At 46.7% G+C, this 21,319-nt stretch overlaps 1 protein-coding gene across 4 annotated transcripts in view; it reads left to right on the plus strand.

The window, feature by feature from the left end:
• Window positions 1-21,319, plus strand: part of NINL (ninein like) — a 52,884-nt gene that overhangs the window by 17,733 nt on the left and 13,832 nt on the right. For all 4 annotated transcript variants that reach the window (XR_014545801.1, XM_083604908.1, XM_083604910.1 and 1 more), the window contains 11 exons: window positions 1,110-1,176; window positions 2,645-2,835; window positions 4,236-4,391; window positions 11,511-11,678; window positions 12,548-12,684; window positions 13,196-13,336; window positions 13,587-13,761; window positions 14,285-14,395; window positions 14,792-14,881; window positions 17,308-17,461; window positions 20,422-20,487. Coding sequence is in view for 3 of the 4 variants with exons in the window: in XM_083604908.1 (XP_083461034.1) it covers window positions 1,110-1,176; window positions 2,645-2,835; window positions 4,236-4,391; window positions 11,511-11,678; window positions 12,548-12,684; window positions 13,196-13,336; window positions 13,587-13,761; window positions 14,285-14,395; window positions 14,792-14,881; window positions 17,308-17,461; window positions 20,422-20,487 (1,456 nt within the window). In the remaining variant the exon portion in view is untranslated. The remainder of the gene's footprint in view (window positions 1-1,109; window positions 1,177-2,644; window positions 2,836-4,235; window positions 4,392-11,510; window positions 11,679-12,547; window positions 12,685-13,195; window positions 13,337-13,586; window positions 13,762-14,284; window positions 14,396-14,791; window positions 14,882-17,307; window positions 17,462-20,421; window positions 20,488-21,319) is intronic.

Consider the following 21,319-nt stretch of genomic DNA (forward strand, 5'->3'; position numbering starts at 1 on the left):
GGAGGTGTTTGCATGCTTCTGTGGGATGTAATCCACTGGGAGCAGTCAAATACAACATTCCTTGTTTTGCTAGAGTGGACGTGCAGGGGAATGTTTGGTCCAGCCAGTCAAAAACTTCCTGTTCCTCCTGGCCTAGAGCATCCTTCCTTACATGTGGCTAGTGGGTGGGCATGACCTTTCCAGACCTGGTAAAAGGCCAAGGCATGCTTCCACTCTCCCTCTTTTCCATCTTCCTTTCATCCGGCGAACTTCCTGGATGCTAACTGCAGTCACTAGGTCAACCCACATATGGGGTAAACCTGTTTGTATATGCTTGTAAGCCTGCCTTCAGGGATCACACTGTGCTCTGCCTTATTGTAAGACTGTGGTGTCTTTATTCTTTTAGGAGGGATTCAAGGGGTCTTACTAGGAAAATATTAGAACACATTTCAGTCTGGACAAGCCAGATTGAATTGCGTATTGTCTTAAGAAACTCACATGAGTTTGCAACTGTGTTTTCTGCTGTGTAAAGGGGAATGCACTCTGCTAAGGAAAGGAACTTGCTAATGAAAGTTAGGAAGGATATTAATAAACAATATATCCTCTCCTGCCACTCTGAACATTCCCACAGTTTCTGTATCCAAAGCCAGCATCCAGGAAGCTGAAGTTACTTAGAATAAGGCTGGAGAGAACCAGTGCATCTCAGAGACAAGTGGGTTGGGGCCAGCTCAGCATCCAGCATGCTCTCAGTTGCCTGTCTCTCTGGAGGGAGCCCCTTTCTGGCAGGAGAAGTCACTTAGCAGGAGGTGTCTGACTAGGTGTATGCAGTATTGCAGGAGCAGAACACCCCTCTGCCAATCTGCTTTGACCCTCTCCTGGATCTAGCTGTCCATTCTTCAGACGACTGATCTCCTCCCCGGGTGCAGATACTTCTTGGGATCCTGATTCCACCTGCTTTATTCGGATCCTCCCCAGGGTCGTTATGGTCACCTCCCTGAGCTCCTCCCATTCTTCCTCAGGATCTGACCATCCCCTCCAGGACACCTCCACAAGACTCATGATAATCCTTAAAAAAAAAAAGCTCGGCTCTTTAGCTTGCATGAAACAGTGAATCCTTCTCTTATTTTCAGAGCCTTAAATCAGACGAAGAGGCCGAAAGCACAAAAGAACAACAGCATGAGATGTTTGAGGGTCAAGGTAGGAGAAACCTAAACTCAAAATGCATGTTTAAAAAAATTAGAACGGGTTCTCTTCTTTTGAAAGAAGGAAAGGAGAAAAAGCAATACTGAGGATGGAAACTTTCCTTCTTTAACTCTCTGGTCATCTGATTTCAATCAGTGACTTTAAGGACAGGGTGATAGTTCAGTAACAAAATCCATTTTTTAGAGGTAGAAGGTCCCTGATATTTCCAGTTAAATGTAACAGGAAGCAAGTGATGGAAAACAACCTTTTTCTGAGACCTTGGAGAACCACGGCCTGTCAGAGTAGGCATAAGAAGCCGCTTTATCCCAAGTCAGACCTTTGGTCCATCTTAGCTCAGTATTGTCTACACTGGCAGGCGGCTCTCTGGGGTTTGAGGAAGGAGATTATTTCTAGTCCTACTTGGAGATGCTGGAATGGAACCCAGGACCTTCTGCATGCAAAGTCCTTCTCCCAGTTCAGTACTGGGTGAAGTGGACCAGTGGTCCAACTTGCTAAAAGACAACTTGATAACTTCAGCACATCAGTATTCTTTTTTCAGTAGTTGTTAAAACAATCGCCCTAAACTTTTCTTCCCTCAGATTTATTATGGGGCTAACGTTTAGCATTGAAAACTATTGCTCTTTTATTTAAATCCCACCTTTACTCCAACGAGCAGTACAGTGGTACCTCAGGTTAAGTACTTAATTTGTTCCGGAGGTCTTAACTGTTCTTAACCTGAGGTACCACTTTACCTAATGGGGCCTCCTGCTGCCGCCAGACCGCCGGAGCACGATTTCTGTTCTCATCCTGAAGCAAAGTTCTTAACCTGAAGCACTATTTCTGGGTTAGCGGAGTCTGTAGCCTGAAGCATATGTAACCTGAAGCATATGTTACCCGAGATACCACTGTACATGGTTCTCCTCCTTCCCAGTTTTATCCTCACAACAACCCTGTGAGTGGCAATGACTGGCCCAAAGCCACCCAGTAAACTCTGCGGCTAAATAGGGATTCGAACCCTGCTCTAACAGGTCCCAGCCCAACCCTCTGACCACTATGCCATGCTTACGTTGTTTGGAAAGATGCAGTTAGAGGATAAGGGAGACTGATGAAGCAGACAGGTCAATATTCTTCTGAGAATGTTTTCATGCATTCCTAGGGAAATCCCATTTTATTTCATTGTGTTATATACTTCCATCTGCAGTGGAAACCCTACTTACGTTGTAAACAATGCAAAATCAGTGGTATATTTTGTACTTGAAGGTTTGCAGAGCATTGGAGTCTTGCAGCTTTCACATGGGGCTCATGTACTCAGGGCAAATATTGGAGGAAGCAATTTTGAAAAATTAAGTCTAAAGAGGAGAGTGGGATTCTCTGTTAAATGGTTGAAGGCTTGTGGAAAGAGCAGTCTTTGCTATGACTGCCAGAATAAATTAAAGGTAAAATGCCGTTCTTCTTGCTTAGTGGAATTTCTTTATATTTACAGGGCGAAGGTGTACCTGGCATGATGACCTCTATGATAGCCCCAGAAAGGTCTCCCCCTCGTGTTTTGGCATGACTGAGAATCAGGTTCGGGACATCTGGGAAGATCTTGGCGTTGGAAAGAACGGGCACCTTAACAAACAAGAGCTGGCTGCCGTTTGTAAGAACATTGGACTCAAAGAGATGGAAAAAGAGGTGGGGTAAATTCAGCTGTTGGAAATCGTTTGGCCAAGTATTGAAGGCAATTCCCCAGTGTCGTTTAGGGCAATATTTACAACAGCCCTGTATGGTAGATCAGCCTTGCAAATAAATCTGAGAGCTTGTTCCTGCCAATCCTTATTTATTGCATTTATGGCCTGCTTTTCTTCTGGGTGGGGTACATTGTTCTCCCCCAACCCTGATTCAATCCACACAACATCCCAGTGAAGTAGGTTAAGCTGAGAGAGAGTGACTGGCCCACCTTCCCCCGCCCCCAACACCTCTGACCATGTAGAGGGCCTTCTCGATAGTGGCACCCTCCCTGTGGAACAATTTCCCTTCAGATGTCAAGGAAATAAACTATCTGACTTTTAGATGACATCTGAGGGCAGCCCTGTTTAGAGCAGTTTTTAATGTTTGATCGTGTTTTCAATACAGTGGTACCTCTGGTTACGTACTTAATTCGTTCCAGAGGTCCGTTCTTAACCTGAAACTGTTCTTAGCCTGAAGCACCACTTTAGCTGATGGGGCCTCTGTTCTCATCCTGAAACAAAGTTCTTAACCCGAGGTATTATTTCTGGGTTAGTGGAGTCTGTAACCTGAAGCGTATGTAACCCGAGGTACCACTGTATTCTGCTAGGAGCCACCCAGAGTGGCTGGAGAAACCAAGCCAGATGGGTGAGTAATAGATATAGATATAGATATAGATATAGATATAGATATAGATATAGATATAGATGATATATTATTCCCAGAGCTGCTTAACTAAGTGGGTCTTCTCAGTCCTAGTCCGACACTATTAACTACTGTATCATACTGGCATTTCTCCATGTTACTTTTTTGTAGATGTTGTAGTACCACACTCCTTTTTTCTGGCCAGAAAGACCACCAAGGTGGTGCTGCAGCTTTTTGTTGCAGTCCTCAAAGAAGCAGAAGAGATGCCAGGGCAATAGTGCTGCTGCAGTTGCCCACTAACTGCAAAGAACTTGAAAGCACTAACAATAATGTCCCTTCTCCAAGTCTTTAAGGTTGGGTAGACTTTATTAAATTTTGGTCACAACCTGGTGAGCTGCTGTGGTAGGCTGCCTATTGGTACTGTTGGAACAAATCAATGTATTTTGATGTGGGGGGCATTATTTGGAGTATTTGTGTTGTGTGTTTCTCCCTGGTAGTAGGTTCACCTTCCAAAAGGCAATTTATTCCTCTTAATGACCCCGCAGTAAAATGACTGTTTTAGGGGAAACTGTTGTGCTTCCAAGAGCATTTGTTAGTTAAAATTGTTATAAAATACCACTTTTTGGACAGCATAAAATGGTCCAATTCCTCAGGTAATTTTTTTTCTAAATATAATGTCTGATACTTTGTGATAGATGACTTTTAAAAAATGTTTTATTCAGGATCTTGAAGATTTGTTTAACCAGTTGGATAGTGATGGAGATGGCAGAGTAAGCTTAAAGGAATTCCAGCTTGGCCTGTTCAACCACAGCCCCATTCTTTGCCCTATTTCTTCCACACCTCTCAAACCAAGATGTCAGAGATCACCATCCCACCAGGTAACTGTCAAAGCATAATTTCTGAGAGAGTGACTTCCTTCAGAAACATAGTTTTAAGGCTCAAAATCTGAAACCATTCAGAGGACCTCCGGCAGTTGCCTTTTCACGCAGAGCTGTGTTATGACACATGAGAAGCCATGTTTTCATGCTATGTGACTAAGCTGCAACATGCTTTTTCGCATGCTAGGGGAGAAGACTGGAACCACCTGCTTTCTGTTTCAAAGTTCTCAGTGACCTCCAAATTTGGGGAAATGTGGCTTTCTAAAGCAAGCCACATTCTGAAACCATTGCTGCCTCCTGAATTGTTATCACTGGCAGTGGTTTAAATAAACAACAGTTTCCAACGTTCAAATGTTGTGAGTGACCATGGTTAGTTGCAAACCAGAAATGGAAGTTTCCCATTTCCTCATCCCCATGCACATAATGGGCAACCGTGGTTTACTGCTGCATATGAGAACTAGGCTAGAATGTCTTGAACTGACCTTCAAATGTAAAAGGTGACCTGAAAGATTCAGATGCCAAGGGCTGTTTTCATTTACTCTACTTTTTATGATCCCTGGAAAGCAAAGCAAAGGCAGAATTTAGCAGACTTCATCTTATTAATTCAGTCTGAAGTATTGGAGTGTTGTGTGGGATCTCCGAGTTGCCTTTTCTAGCCTTAAAGGTAAAGGGTAAAGGGACCCCTGACCATTAGTGTCAGGGAACTGTCATCTGAGACGAAGGAGGTGAAAGGGCTCATGGAGGGTGAGAGAGACCACTCAGCGGAGGAGGGGACCAGCAGGGGGAGAAGTGGAGTTACAAGGGAAAGTGAGTCGGAGGGAGAGCTCAGAGATACTTCAAGCGGGAACAGTGGAGAGGTTTCAGGACCTCCCGTAGGCACACCCACTCCTCGGCGGAAACTGTCACGCCGAGAGTCCAGAAGACGCGTTTCCGTCAAGGAGCTTTTATGCTGGAAGAAGTTCCGTAAACGCCCACTGTCCGATTCAACGAGCGATTGATGGAGCCATGCTTAAGGAGCTCCATCACAGACAGAGGTTTGGGAACTTAGCCAAACTCTGAGGGATCAGGATTTTACGCACAAGCAGCTCACCATCCCATCACAGCAATCGGACAGTCCCTGAAAGCAGCTTGTGCAGAGAGGCATCATGAGCAACCCAGCTGGAGCCGGAGGAGCAGCAGGAGCTGGAGAAGGTCCAACTCTGGAAGAAAGGTACAGAGTTTTGGAACTCCAGCTAGCAATGCAAACGGCGAGGCTAGAAGAAAGGAGGGCGCAGGATGCAGAAAAGGCAAAAGGCGCTACACTAGCAAGAAAGATGCCAGGAATGGTGCAGAAGTTTGGGGGGGACCCCAGGAACTACCAAGCCTTTAGGACAGAGATGCAGTATGCTCTCGAACTGCAGTTTAACGACTTTCCCGATGAGGCATCGCGAGTGGCGTTTGTGATTGGCCATCTCGAAGGGGGGGCGAGAGACTGGGTCCGGCCCCTGATGGCAGGGAATAGTGACATGCTGAAGGACGCGAGGAAGTTTTTTCGCGCCATGGATTTGATGTTTTCCAGCGAGATTGAACAGGGACTGGTGCGCAGACAATTGATGGCTTGCAAACAGGGGAGCCGATCGGTTCGTGAGTACTGGACTGAATTTACAATGTTGATACATAAATTGGGGTGGGACCTATCGGCGGAACCCATTCAAATGCTCTTTGAAGAGGGGCTTTCTTCGGCGGTGAAAGACGAACTTTCCCGGGCGCCCAGGGCGGAGTCTATGGACCAGCTGACCAAATCAGCGCTGACCATTGGAGCGCGCCAGGAGGCAAGAGCCTTGGAGAAGCGGGAGGGGAAAGGAGAGCGTTGGAGGGATTTCCGCATTCCAGAGATTCCAGAACCCAGTTTCCCGCCCGGAGAGCCGATGGAAGTTGGAACAGCGCGCGCGCGCGCAGTTTCAAATCCCAGTGAAGGGAGGAAGAAGGAGGGAAAGAGCGCCAAGAAATGTTACCTCTGCCAGCAGCCAGGTCACTTTGCCAGAGTCTGCCCACAAAGAAAGGAATGGCAAGGGATGGCGGGAGCTGTTGGGGGGAAGGAGGAGGAAGTCCAGGAGCCAGTAAAAGCCAACGCCTGTCTGCCGCTGTCAGGGCACTGCAGACAGGCCAAGGAGCAGTAAAAGTGCCCACTCCGGAACCTCCAAGACCAGCTCTAGTAATAGAGGTGCTGCTAGAGCTGGCAAACGGATACCCACTAAAGACCAAGGCGCTGTTGGACTCAGGCAGCTCCTGTAATTTTATGAGCAAGGAGTTTGCAGCTGAACACCAGATACAGACACTCCCTTTAAGCAACCCCCTGCAGGTCACCACGATCGATGGGAGGGAGCTGTTGGGGGGAGAAGTTAGCCTACAGACCGTCCCAATGGTTATGAGGGTGGCAAGGCACACTGAAAGGATAGCGTTCAATGTAGCCACCCTGGGAGGGGCGCCAGTCATTTTGGGAATGAGCTGGCTAGCGTTGCATGACCCGCTAGTGGGCTGGCATCAGAGAGTGGTCTCCTTTGGGTCAGCACATTGCCTGGAACACTGCAAAGAGGGAAAGGTGCCAGAAGGGGCAAAAGCCTCCCTAGCAGGGATGGAAGTGGCGGACAAAGGGAAGGTGCCCAAACAATACGCTGACCTGAGCAAGGTCTTCAGCGAAAGGGAAGCAGATAAACTACCACCGCATAGAGACTTTGACTGCCAAATTAACCTGGTCCCTGGGGCCCAGCTCCCCGTGGGCAAGCTGTACGCCATGTCAGACAGGGAAATGCAGGAGTTGAGGGAGTTTATTGACAAAAACCTGAAGAGAGGTTTCATCAGAGAGTCCAGAGCGGTGGGGGGCAGCCCAGTGTTTTTTGTGGACAAAAAAAACACGGATAAACCGAGATTGATCGTGGACTACCGGCGGCTAAATGCCGTGTCAGAACCAGTGACTTTCCCCATGCCCAGGATTGATGACATTTTGACCAGGGTGAGGAAGGGAAAGATATTCACGAAACTGGACCTGAGAGGAGCGTACAACCTGATACGAATAAAGAAGGGGGATGAATGGAAGACAACGATGTTCACCCCCCTAGGGGCTTTCGAATATCTCGTTATGCCCTTTGGATTACAAGCAGGCTCCGCCTGTTTTCAATCGCTCATGAACCATGTACTGGGACCTTTGCTCTACAAGAATTGCGTGGCCTTTCTCGATGACGTGCTGATATATTCAGAGAATGAGGAGCAGCATGTAAAGGATGTCAGGGAAGTGCTGAGCCAGCTGCAAGCAAACCAGTTGTGGGTGAAATTGGAGAAGTGTCAGTTCCACGCCAAGGAGGTGGAATTCCTGGGGTACCGCCTATCAGACAAGGGATTAGCCATGGATCCAGGCAAGGTACAGGCGGTGCTGGAATGGAAGACACCGAAAACGAAAAAAGATGTGCAAAGGTTCTTAGGGTTTGGGAACTTTTACCGTAAATTCATCAAGAACTTTGCCCACTTAACGGCTCCCATCACGGACTGTCTGAGCAGCAAGAAGAAATTCGTTTGGACGGCGGAGGCGGAGCACGCTTTTGAGGAATTGAAAAAGGCATTCGCTTCGGAAGAACAGCTCCTGCATGTGGATTTACAAAAACCCATGAGAGTGGAAACTGATGCCTCAGACCGCGCGGTGGGGGCGGTGCTGCTTCAGCCAGGGAGCAATAAGTCGGAATGGAGACCGTGTGCCTTCTTTTCGCGTAAGCTGAACAAATCCGAGAGGAACTACACGGTATATGACCGAGAACTACTCGCCATTCACGAAGCGTTCCGGAGATGGAGGCACTTACTAATTGGTGCACAGCATAAGGTACAAGTATGTACGGACCACAAGAATTTGGAGTATTGGAGAACGGCACGAGTGCTCAACCAACGACAAGTGAGATGGGCCCAGGAGTTCTCCAAATTCCATTTTGAAATCTGCTATGTGCCAGGTCCAGAAAACATCAGAGCGGACGCTCTCTCTCGCAAACCTGAATATTTGGAGGGGGAGGGAGCGCCAGAAGAGAGACATATTATCCCAGAGGACCACTGGGTGTGTGGTGCGGCCTGGGTGGGGCAAAGAGAACTGGTAGAGGGAACGGTAAATGATGAGTACGCCCAGGATAAGCTCAGAGGTTTAAGGGGAGAGGGAGAAGACCCCGGAGGTTTTGAAGAAAGAAACGGGGCATTGTATTACAAAGGGGCGCTATATATACCCGAAGGGGAATTGAGGGGGAGAGTACTCAAACAGCTGCACGACAATCCCACAGCGGGGCATTTTGGGCAACACAAGACCATGTGGTTGGTGACCAGGGAGTTTTGGTGGCCCAAGGTGAGGGAGGATGTACGGGAGTATGTGAGAAGGTGTGACCAATGCCAGAGAGCCAAAGGAGAAAGGCGGGCACCAGCGGGGTATTTAGAACCGTTACCCACACCAGAACGACCGTGGGAGGCGGTGTCGATAGATTTTATGACTGATCTGCCCAAATCCCAGGGGAAAACCGCCATACTAGTCGTAGTAGACCAGTTAACTAAGATGGGTCACTTTGTAGCTTGCTCACATGCAGTCACGGCGGAAGAGACAGCAAAATTGTTTGTAGAACATATTTTTAGGCTGCATGGCGCCCCCTTGAGGCTGGTTTCCGACAGAGGGAAACAGTTCACGTCCAGATTCTGGAGGAAGCTTATGAGCTTGTTGCACGTAGAGGTCAACTTTTCGACTGCCAGGCACCCTGAGACCAATGGGCAGGCGGAGAGGGCAAACGGTATCCTTCAACAATACCTGAGGTGTTATGTCAATGACAGAGAAAACGATTGGGTCGAAAAGTTGGCACTAGCGGAATTTGCTTACAATAATGCAGAGAATGTGTCCACCGGGATGAGCCCCTTTTTGGCTAATTATGGGTGCCACCCCAGGGCGTTTCCAGGGGAAGGAGGAGAGAGATGGAGTGTTCCGGCCGCTGAACTTTTTGTAGAAGAAATGGAAGCGATCCATCGTCAACTCCAACACAACTTAGAAAGGGCCAAAGAAGAATATAAGAGGCAGGCAGACAAGAGCAGAAGGGAAGGTGAAACAATTAGGGTGGGGAGTCGGGTCTGGCTATCAACCCAAGGGTTGCCGTTCAAGGGTAGTTGCAAGAAATTGAGACCCAAAAGATTGGGACCATTTGAGGTCATCCAACAGGTCAACCCAGTGGCTTTCAGACTCCGGTTACCGAATCACATGAAACTGCACCCAGTATTCCACAGGTCATTACTGTCACCATACAGGGGGGAAGGTGAAGGGGTGTCCACACGGGGGCCAGCCATAGAAGAAAGGGAAAGCCGCAACTATGTGGCGGAAATCATCGACTCCAGGTGGAAGGGTAATCAGGTGGAGTATTTGGTCGCGTGGGAAGGGGAACCGGAGTCGGAAAACACCTGGGTGAAGGCAGAGGAGGTCCATGACGAGGTCTTGATCGAAACGTTCCACCAAAGGTTCCCCAGGAAACCTCAACCAGTAGCGAGGTTCCGGAGGGAGTACTTTGGCACCACCGACGATGAGGAGGAACTGGAGGGATTCAGGGAATCGGAGTTGGAAGAGGGTACAGACTCCGAGGAGGAGGAGTACTTGGAAACCGGGAACAGCAAAAGGTGGAGGGAAGTGTTCGAAACTTCGGAAGATGAGGGAGGTTCCTTCAGGGGTTTTGCTCCCTCGCCTCCCGCAGAGGAGGGGAGGGAAGGGGGTGAAGGGGGCCCTAGAGGGGAGGTGGATGTCAGGGAACTGTCATCTGAGACGAAGGAGGTGAAAGGGCTCATGGAGGGTGAGAGAGACCACTCAGCGGAGGAGGGGACCAGCAGGGGGAGAAGTGGAGTTACAAGGGAAAGTGAGTCGGAGGGAGAGCTCAGAGATACTTCAAGCGGGAACAGTGGAGAGGTTTCAGGACCTCCCGTAGGCACACCCACTCCTCGGCGGAAACTGTCACGCCGAGAGTCCAGAAGACGCGTTTCCGTCAAGGAGCTTTTATGCTGGAAGAAGTTCCGTAAACGCCCACTGTCCGATTCAACGAGCGATTGATGGAGCCATGCTTAAGGAGCTCCATCACAGACAGAGGTTTGGGAACTTAGCCAAACTCTGAGGGATCAGGATTTTACGCACAAGCAGCTCACCATCCCATCACAATTAGGTCTAGTCGTGGCCGACTCTGGGGTTGCGGCGCTCATCTCGCTTTATTGGCTGAGGGAGCCGGCGTACAGCTTCCGGGTCATGTGGCCAGCATGACTAAGCTGCTTCTGGCGAACCAGAGCAGCACACGGAAACGCCGTTTACCTTCCCACCGGAGCGGTTCCTATTTATCTACTTACACTTTGACGTGCTTTCGAACTGCTAGGTTTGGCAGGAGCAGGGACCGAGCAACGGGAGCTCACCCTGTTGCCGGGATTCGAACCGCCAACCTTCTGATCGGCAAGCCCTAGGCTCTGTGGTTTAACCCACAGCGCCACCCGCGTCCCTGCAATATGGCCTAGTGCCTGTTTAATGAGAGAGTTGCTTACCCGAGATAAAGCTCAGATGTAGAGTAATCCCATCCAGTAGGAGCTATGAACACACCCTAGTTAAAGCAGTTGGTGCTGAAAATCCTAAGTACCCATGCGGATGTAACCCAGAGTAATAATTCACACTGGAGAATAAGCAGCTTTCCAATGGTGGGTCAAAATAAATAAATAAATAGAGTACTGTTTACAGAGTTCAGATGGGCTGCATGCATCTGGCTACTAGGTAATCCTTCTGGTTTTCCCAGCTTGAAACAAGCTAATTCTGTTTAGGTGGAGGATTAGAGAACTGATTTAAACTTAGGCAAGCTTTTACAGTGCCTCCTCCTTACAGTGCTGCTTTTACAGCTCACCTTTGGACAAGCTTTTTGAAGGCATTTGTTTTTACATACGATCACAACTGATATTAAAATGCAAACCCTGGTAGCTGCGAACAACCAACTTCCTTTATTTATAGATGCATAAGGATGTTCTTCATTGGTCTCACTTGATTGCTACACTGTTTGTCTAAACAGACTTTTCCTTCTTTTCCTCCCTCCATCGCTTCCCTCCCCAATCCGCCTCCAGATTTTCAAAGACGGTGTGCACAGAAGCACAACTCCATCCTTCTTATCTGGCTCCGTGGCCTTGAATCTTTTCTCCAGCATCGATGACGGCAGTGGCTTTGCAAGACCTGAGCAAGTTGTCTCCATCTGGGCCCAGGAAGGGGTTGAAAACTGCAAGGAGATCCTTAAGGTTTCTAGCTGCTCCTTACAGATTACGAAGGCTTTGGTTTTCCTTTCATCCCAAGAAAAAGCATTTCCCCCCTTCTCTCTCGCCCCCACCCCCGCATCCCTCTTTCCCACTAAAGATCCCAATGATGAATTGTAGCGCCTTCATATTAATTAGCATCCGTGTGACACATTTTAAGCTACTCAGAAAGTAGTACAACAGTGGTACCCTACAAAGAACCCTGGGAATTGAAATTCTTCCCCTTCTTGTTTTCTTTGCTCCACGCTGCATGAACCCATCTGTTGTTGACCCTTTTTCTCTTCCTTCTGCCCAAGGTTCTTCTGATGGCTTAAATCGGTGTTTCCCAAACTTGGGTCTCCAGCGGTTTTTGAACTCCCACTATCCCTAGCTATCAAGACCAGTGGTCAGGGATGATGGAAGTTCTAGTCCAAAAACATCTGGAGACCCAAATTTGGGAAACACTGGCTTAGATGAAAGGATAGCCAACATGGTGCCTTCAAAATATTTTCAACTACAAATCCCATCAGCCCCTAGCTAGCATGGTCAACAGACAGGGATGATGGGAATTGTAGTTCAAGACATCTGGAGGACACCATTTTGGCTATCTCTTCTGAAACAGCCTTGCCCTCTCTATTAAGGCAGCCCCCCTTTAAATCCCACTTCTGCCAAGCCTTTTTTGGAACACCATAGCCTCACACTTTCTGCACCTCCTGCTATCGACCTTTTTAAAGCCCCCTTCTTTCAATTGCTCTGGCTGTTCTGTATACAGAGCCTAGCACACTGGCGTTGAATAAATATTGATAGCAGTAGTTTTAGAACCTCTTGACTTACATTTCCCTTGATTTTGAGAAGCTCTCTGTGTGTTTTAACAGAGCCTGGATTTCAACATGGAGGAGAGAGTTAACCTCTTGGAGCTGTCTGCAGCCCTTGATGAGGAGATAACAGTTCCCAAGAGCGGACTTCAACAGGCAGCTTTTGCTTCTTACAGACACGAACTTCGCCATCTAGAGTAACTTGTTCTTCGGCTGTTTTGGGTGGAGGCGCCATTCCTGGTCAACCCCTTTTCCCTTTACACCTCACCCACCCCTTCACCTATTGCTTCACAGTTTGCCCAAACCTACCCCAACTCCCAACCCTTTTAAAAGAGCGGGGAGCACTTCAGAGAGCAGTTTGTCCAAACTGTTCTCTGAAGCACCTTCCCTCCCTCTGTTAAACAGCCTGTCTGCGCTGTCTGCCACCCAGTGCTGTTTTCTCACCACTCGCCTGCTGTTCTGTTGTCACACAGGAGTTGGTGTGGCCATCTTTTGGTAGCTACCCAAACCACAGCGTGGCGACAGCCTTACTGTTTTATGTATATAGGAAGATAACAGATACATGCAGTTTTTAATTGGATTAAATAATAATAATCTGATGTTCTTTTGCACTAATACCATGGGAAATGGTAGGATTGAAACTGAACAGAAGGATGCTTCTGCATCATTTCGGATGCATACTTAACAGCACCTTCACTGTCTTTGCAGAGCTCAGGTAGAGCAAATATCCACTGAGAGAGACAAAGCGCGAGTTGAATTGGAGAAGGTGGAAAAGCAGAAGCTGCAGCTTTTTGAGGAGGTGGATGATCACAATAGTGCGTTGGAGCACCACAATGAGAGTAAAATGAAGTACGTGAGCCAGCTTTTTGGTGTCCTTATCTGATGGGGTTTATACACAAGGAGGAGTGTGAAGAGCAAGCCCAACTTGCCATCCAGTGAAACAGCACAGCATAAGCTATGCAGCCAATGTTCACAAAATTGTGACTGTAGAGAGGCCAACTTCTTAGTCTCACTAGTCATTTCTCTTGTGGACCATTCTGTTTTTATTTTTACATGGAAAATACTTGCCCATACCAGTAACAGTGCTTGTATCTTGCAGAGACCTTGAGCAAGACTACAGAGGGAAACTCAGTGTTATGAAGTCTGAAGCAGAGATGGAGAAGGAGCGGCTCTTGCAACAAGGGAACCACCAGAAAACCAAGTTAGAAGCAGACATCAGATCTCTTCAAGAGGAAGAATCTAGCCTGAGGCAGAAGCTGAGCTTAGTGATCAAGGTAAAGATTCGGAGCATCTGTTATCTTCAGGATGACCAGTGCAGCCTACAGCAAGAATGCATATTCTGAGCTTGAAAATAAGAATAAAGTAAAAATCCTGCCTGAAGGGAGGCTGAATTCTGCAAATATTAAGTAAAAATATGCTTTCGTCTCCTGACTTATGGAGACTTCACCAGGCATTACTGCTATACTTTAATCTGCAGCTGTGAGGACTAGAGAGTTATATTTTGTTTTTAAATGAATTTAACCCACTCTTCAAAGAGATCCATCTGCCTATCAGGGCTGGTGGAAACTTACTTTCTTATCCGCACCTCCCTTCCAGCTCCCAAAAATGCTCCCTTGAGGATTGGGGCACCTTGTTGGGTGGAGCTGGTTTTTCAGGATTGCTTCTAAGTGCTAACCTTTTTGTATCCTACATGTTGGTATCTTGCTCAGGAATTGCAAAAAGGTACCCCAGTGTCATGTTTAATGAGCGTAAATGTGCACTTTCAATTTCATTTTTTTTTGGTGTTTTTCTTAAAAGGAGAATAGTCGCTTACAAAGTGAACTTGTTGAAGTGGTTCAAAAGTTGTCTGAATCTGAAAAGCAAGTACTAAATCTTCAGAAGGATCTCGACTTCATGTTGAAAGACAAGGTAGCTTCGGATTGATGAAAATGCTTTCCTCTTCATATTGAAAAACCAATAAAATTCATATGTATCTCTGTTGTAGGATTTTGACCCCTTTCAGTTGCTTTTCTATTGTGGCCTTATTTGGTTCCTAATCACAAGGATAAGTGCATGTTTTAAAAATCACGTTTTCTTGCAGTTGACAAGGCTTCCAAATTAAATGTATTTAAGGTCAAGTTATAAATCTAGCCTTCCGCTGCCGAAAAATTGGCTCCCACCAGCTAATTGTAAACTGCTTGAGGGTTTGTTTGTTTTTCCAATCAAGGGGTGTATAAATTTCTTGGAATGAATGAATGAATATCTATATATATATAGTAATTTCACCACTAATACTTTTAAAATAAACCTCTTTGCTTGCTTTAGCTGGGGCTGCTGGATCCACACAGCACAGAGCTCTTTGATCAAGAAGAACGCTTTGCCAAAATCATTCAGGAATATGAGCTGCAGTGCCGGGTAGGTGGCCTGTACGTGTTATAAATGGCATTGTGCAGGGAGGACCCATCTGAGTGCTGAGAGAACAGCCTTCATTCAAGTCTCATAAAAATTAAGACTTTTCTTTAAAAGATCAGCAGTCTTTTGATAAGCGCCTACACCATTTCCTCAATGGCATGTTTTAGAATAGCAGTTAAAACACCAAGGTTCAACACAGAGGGTAAGTTCAGACATAGTGCCAAACCATAGTTTGATATTATGTGATCAAACCTCAAGCACTCCTCCTTCCCTTGTGCAGATTTAGCTAGTTACTTCCTGGTTAGCTGTAAACCATTGTTTGCTGTTACATTTTTTTAAAGCAATGGTTTGGCTATGCCCAAAGAATCGTGGGAACTCTAGCTTGTTACTAGTGCTGAGAATTATTGGAAACTCCTTTTCCCCTCACAGAGTTACAATTCTCAGAGTGGTTTAGCAGTCAATTCCTCTTTCTAGGGAACTCTGGGAATTGTAGTTGGGGGAGATAGGGGTTTCCTAACGACTCTCATCGTCCTTAACAAACTACAGCTCTCAGGATTCTTTGGGGAAAGCCATGACTGTTTAAAGTGGTATGATACCGCTTCAAGTCTATTCTCATTAATTACAGAGCCCCTACATAGCTATACAACTCTCCTTACCAGAAGATGGAGAGCTGTACTCGTGCACCAGAGCAGTGAGATCCTAACCATAGGATAGCTATATTTTATTAGAATAAAAATTGGGGACACCTTACCAAAGGTTGTAGAGATAACTTGGAGCATGTGACTATTGCCGTTTTTGCTCCAGCTCTGCTTCTTGCCAGAAGAAAATCACAATGTAATATCTGTCGCTTCCGACAGTGCAGGTAGAACTGCTGCTGTTGCACTAGAGTTATTTCATGTGTCCTGCTACCAATTCAGTTCTCCCTGTTTCTCCCCAAACTCTCGACATTTGCTGCGGCTACATCCTGATAGAGAGTGAAGGTGAGCACTTTCCCCTCCTCAGGTGTGTGCACGATCCACTTGTTTGTAGCGGTATACTATTCTTTAGCAAACCTGCATGATGTCTTGTCGCAGCCTGAGATCTTGCGTGTTACAAGGTTTTTTGTTTTCGGAAATGCTTGAGTTCTCATTTCCATGGACTTCTATATCGCGGCTCGCTTTTTACCTCCTTTGTGTTGAGTAGGCCTCAGTCCTGTCCCCCTCTAGTCACTTCTGCACTTGTAAAGTTATATCGTTCGTGTACCTTGTCAGCTTAGGGGACGCGGGTGGCGCTGTGGGTAAAACCTCAGCACCTAGGACTTGCCGATCGTCAGGTCGGCGGTTCGAATCCCTGCGGCGGGGTGCGCTCCCGTTGCTCAGTCCCAGCGCCTGCCAACCTAGCAGTTCGAAAGCACCCCCGGGTGCAAGTAGATAAATAGGGACCGCTTACTAGCGGGAAGGTAAACGGCATTTTCGTGTGCTGCGCTGGCTCATCAGATGCAGCTTGTCACGCTGGCCACGTGACCTGGAAGTGTCTGTGGACAGCGCTGGCCCCTGGCCTCTTAAGTGAGATGGGCGCACAACCCTAGAGTCGGACACGACTGGCCCGTACGGGCAGGGGTACCTTTACCTTTACCTTTACCTTGTCAGCTAAGGAAATGAGAAGAACAGATCTTTTTAAATTCAGTTCTGTCCGTAGCTCCCAATTCTCCCTCCCTCACAGACTTCACGGTGGCTCCAGAAAACGCAGGTGTCTTTCAGAACTGAGTGGTAGGCTTTTGTTTTTGAGCAAGTCCTGCAGTTCAACAGCTCACAAAGGATCCCAGGAATGTTGAAGCCGACACACCGCAACAAGGTGATGATCCAGTGAGGGAGAACAGCTGCACTACAAAAAATTTTGAATTTGCTAAAAAGGGTTCAGTGTTCTTGCAGCATCTGAAGCAGCTACCTTTAAGGAAGCATCACAAAGAAAATAAACACTCAGACATTGGGAGTCTGTATTTCGAATTATCTGCACGAAGTATATGCCCAGGGCGCTCTGCTGGAGCCTATTTCTGCTTCCCTCTGCCCTTTCAGTTTTGTTTGATTGGTTTTACTTTAACAGTATGATACCACACAGCAAATTGTTCTGTGCTATAAATCAAGCACTGCTAGGAATTGCTTCTTTTTGTATTTCTTGTCAATAAAAAACGTGGCATGGAGCGACCAAATTCTTTTCCTGAAAGTACGGCCCCGAGAAAGAAGTTAGAGAGCCACTGGGCTAGATGGACCACGGGCCTGACCCAGCATGCTCTTCTTATGTTCCAGTGTCTTGTGTTTTTTAAAGACTGTCTTTAAATTATTTGCAAGCACACCTGGTTATTCTGTCGAGGAACGGTTGCTGTGCACCCAACGAGGTAGATCCGAGGGAGGCTGTTCCACATTTTGAGCTTCCGGGTTCTTCCCTTTCAGGAGCTGCGCGACAAGAACGATGAGCTGCAAATGGAGGTGGAGAAACTGCGTTCCCAGCTGCACGAAAGCAAGCATAGTCTAGCCTGGTGTCAAATGAAGGCCAGCAGAGTTGGAGAAAGGCTGCTGCCTGAAAACGTAAAAGCCAGAATTCTGGGTGTGTATTGCAAGTTGCATTTAGAACGTCACATCGGGTTAAATCAAATACAGTCATACCTCGGGTTACAGATGCTTCAGGTTGTGTTTTTTTGGGTTACAGACCACCAAAATCCGGAAGTACCAGAACGGGTTACTTCCGGGTTTTGGTGGCTGCGCATGTGCAGAAGCGCCAAATTGCAACCCGCATGTGCGCAGATGCTCCACTGCAGTTTGCGGACGTGTATCCCACACGGATCACATTCGCAACCCATGCTCTAGTTATCTCCCTCTTGGACTACTGCAATGCGCTCTATGTGGGGCTACCTTTGAAGGTGACCCGGAAACTACAACTAATCCAGAATGCGGCAGCTAGACTGGTGACTGGGAGCGGCCGCCGAGACCACATAACACCGGTCTTGAAAGACCTACTTTGGCTCCCAGTACGTTTCCGAGCACAATTCAAAGTGTTGGTGTTGACCTTTAAAGCCCTAAACGGCCTCGGCCCAGTATACCTGAAGGAGCGTCTCCATCCCCATCATTCTGCCCAGATGCTGAGGTCCAGTGCTGAGGGTCTTATGGCGGTTCCCTCATTGCGAGAAGCAAAGCTACAGGGAACCAGGCAGAGGGCCTTCTTGGTAGTGGCGCCCGCCCTGTGGAATGCCCTCCCATCAGATGTCAAAGAGATAAATAACTACCTAACATTTAGAAGACATCTGAAGGCAGCCCTGTTCAGGGAAGTTTTTAATGTGTGACATTTTAATGTACCGTATTTTTAATCTTTGTTGGAAGCTGCCCAGAGTGGCTGGGGAAACCCAGCCAGATGGGCGGAGTACAAATAATAAATTAAAAACAAAACAAAACCCGAGTGTCCACTGTAGGTTAAATGCAGTAGTGTCTGTTAGTCACAAGGGGTTTAGGAACAAGACCCTTCTGTTCCTCCCACTCCACCCCAAATGCTGAGAGGCAGAATAGAGGAATGACATGTTGCCCCTATTATAGCAAATGCAGCTGAGGGATCTAATGCAACATCTGGTCCCCTCTAATGGGTCCGTTTCCTGCTGATGCAGCCTGATGATGTTGACAAGATACTTGCAGCAGTGCCTCTGACTACCTACTCTCTGGACCCTTGCTCTTTTGGGAAGGTTAAAGGTAGCCAGGTGGCACTAGGTTGTTGCGGCTAGGAGTGCCTTTCGCCATCTATGTCTGGTATACCTGCTGCAGTCGTAACTGGAAGTGGGTAACATGGCCGCTGTACTGCATGCTCCGGTAACCTCAAGGCTGGATTACTGCAGTGCGCTTTGTGTTGCACCACCCTTGGACCTGGCCTGGAGGCTTTAGCATGTGACACCTCTGCTGAAATACCTACGCTGGCTGCTCATATCCTGGCAGGCCAGGTATAAGTCTCTTGTGCTGATACAGAAAACCCTGAATAAATTGGGTCCAGTATAGCATAAGGACTGCTTGAGCCCTTCGAGCCCAACCTGATCACTGAGATCATCTGGAGCAGCCCTGTTAGTTGTTCCCCACTTTGCAGAGGCCCAGCTGACCTCAGCCAGAAGTCAGACATTTAGTGTTGTGCAGATTTGGCATCCTCAACTTTTCACTTTTAGGCATCTCTTGAAGACTTATTTATTTCATGCCAACAGGCACATAGAGCTTTATTTATTTTTTTCCTGAGTAGCCATTCATTTTGATGATTGGTTTGTATTGCTTTTAAAGGATTTTGCATTGCTGTGAAATGCTTTGCAAGTAGGGCTGGGCAATATGACCAGCTAAACACCACAATATATCACAATGTCTGACATAAGGATGGAGCAATGGTTGAATTTGCAGTTTTCCCCACATAGTGCGCGCGCGCGCGCGCACACACACACACACACACACCATGATACACAATATATTACCAGGTCAAAAACTGAAACCAATATCACAATATGGACTTGAAGCCAGTTTCGGACGATATATTGATCTATCGCCCAGCCCTATTTGCAAGAGGACAGTATATAAACACTTGTATAAATGAATAGCAATTCTGATGGATTAATCAGAGTCAGAAAGCTAGACCAGGTGGATATCGGGTTAGGCTGCTTTTTCCACGCTGGATTGGATTAATAAATGAACGTTAGAGTTGTGCATTTATTTATCAATTGCCTCTCCGCTGTATATATTTTAAAGGCACTGCGATAATGTGATAAAAAACACATGCTGCCAGGAGTTCAGAAACTTCCCTGTTGGTTTCTTTCAGGCTTGCCATAAGGCTAAGTGACAGATTAAACATAAATTATCCCTGCTTTGTTCATATTTCACCCTTTAGACTTTTTTTTTGTTTGATTTGCCAAAAACCTGCTTTGTTTCCTTCTCTGTATAGATGTGCGTCTCTCAGTGTGTGTGTGGGGGGGTGTCTGTTGATGTGCCTCATTATGTTGCTGTAGCCTTTCCCTTTCAAAAAATCTTATGTCCTGGGGGGACTGTTGAGCCTTGGCGCTTGGTATTTATGTCCACAGTGTTGTATCCAGGTCCTATTAGCATGGGGAAAGTCGCCTTTTAAAATTTTCAGCCCTTTTCATGCTATGTACCCTTTTCTCCCCATATCAGCGGTTTGCCCTAGTGTGGTTGTATGATTCCAAGTTTTGGTGGTGGTGGGGCTCTACTGCGTATCCTGGTACACTGCTTTGATGTTATATATACATCATTCTGGCACAATGGTCCTTGCATCCATTCTTCTCTCTTGCACCAGAAGGGCAAGTTGTTGTTGTTGTTGTTACTGTTGTTGTTGCTGCTCTTGATGATGATGATGATTTATTACCCACCCTTGACCCTAAGGTCCTAGAGGGGGTCACAACAATTTAAAATACAGCAATGAAAACATCTTAAAGCAAATTGTGGTGCACAAGGTCCTCTCTGCCTTTTCCCTTCTGCTATACAAAATCTTTGAAGAACTCCTTTCGTCATAATGTGTACCTTTTTCTTTCTTTTAAGACACCATACAAAAAGATGAGGAACTTCTTCTTGGACACCAGCACTTCCCGGTGGCAGGCCAAAACGGTAAGAAATGTTCCCAGCTGTGTGCATTTTCTAAGAAGGAGTAAGTGTTAAGATATATGACAGCTCTAGAACTCTTCAAGAGAAACCTAATCCACCCCCCGTGCCGTGGGCGGTACGATATCCAGTATCAAAAGCATCTCTTGACAAACCTGTCCAGTTTCTTCTGGATAACCTCCAGATACGAAGATTCCCAGGCAGCTTCTTCAAGGGCTACAGATATTTCCCCAAATGTTTCAGCTGCAGGTGTCGTGGTCTGTAATTTCAACCCACAGCTCTTTTATCCAGTGCGTATTAAAAGAATAATGTATCACGTTTCTCCCCCAGGTAGCTAAAACACTTACCTCTGTTGTTTTTAATATCTGCTCCCTTCAAGACTTGTAAGATTTGTTGCCTGAGGTGTTATGATTAATCCCACATTCCCAGAAAGTGTACCTGTATAACATGCATTTTAAGCATGTGTGTGTGTGTGTGTGTGTTTTCCTTAGTTTTTGGTTTTTTTAATCGGTATGCATGACCTATGTGACCTGTGGCTCTTCTAAACTGTTATCATTTTTTAGTTTTTTTATTGAATTTATATACTGCCCTATACCCGGAGGTCTCAGGGTGGTTCACAGAAAAGACCACAATATATAAAATCAAAATAAGAACAATAACTCAATAACATCCCCCCCCCCAAAAAGAGCCACATTTTAACAGGGTACAAGTCAACCAAATGCCTGGTTAAAAAGGAGTGTTTTTGCCTGGCGCCTAAAGATGTATAATGAAGGCACCAGGCGAACGTCCCTTGGGAGAGCATGCCACAGATGGGGAGCCACTGCAGAGAAGGCCCATT

Source organism: Podarcis filfolensis (assembly GCF_964270895.1).
Source record: "Podarcis filfolensis genome assembly, chromosome: 3".
Lineage (NCBI taxonomy): Eukaryota > Metazoa > Chordata > Lepidosauria > Squamata > Lacertidae > Podarcis > Podarcis filfolensis.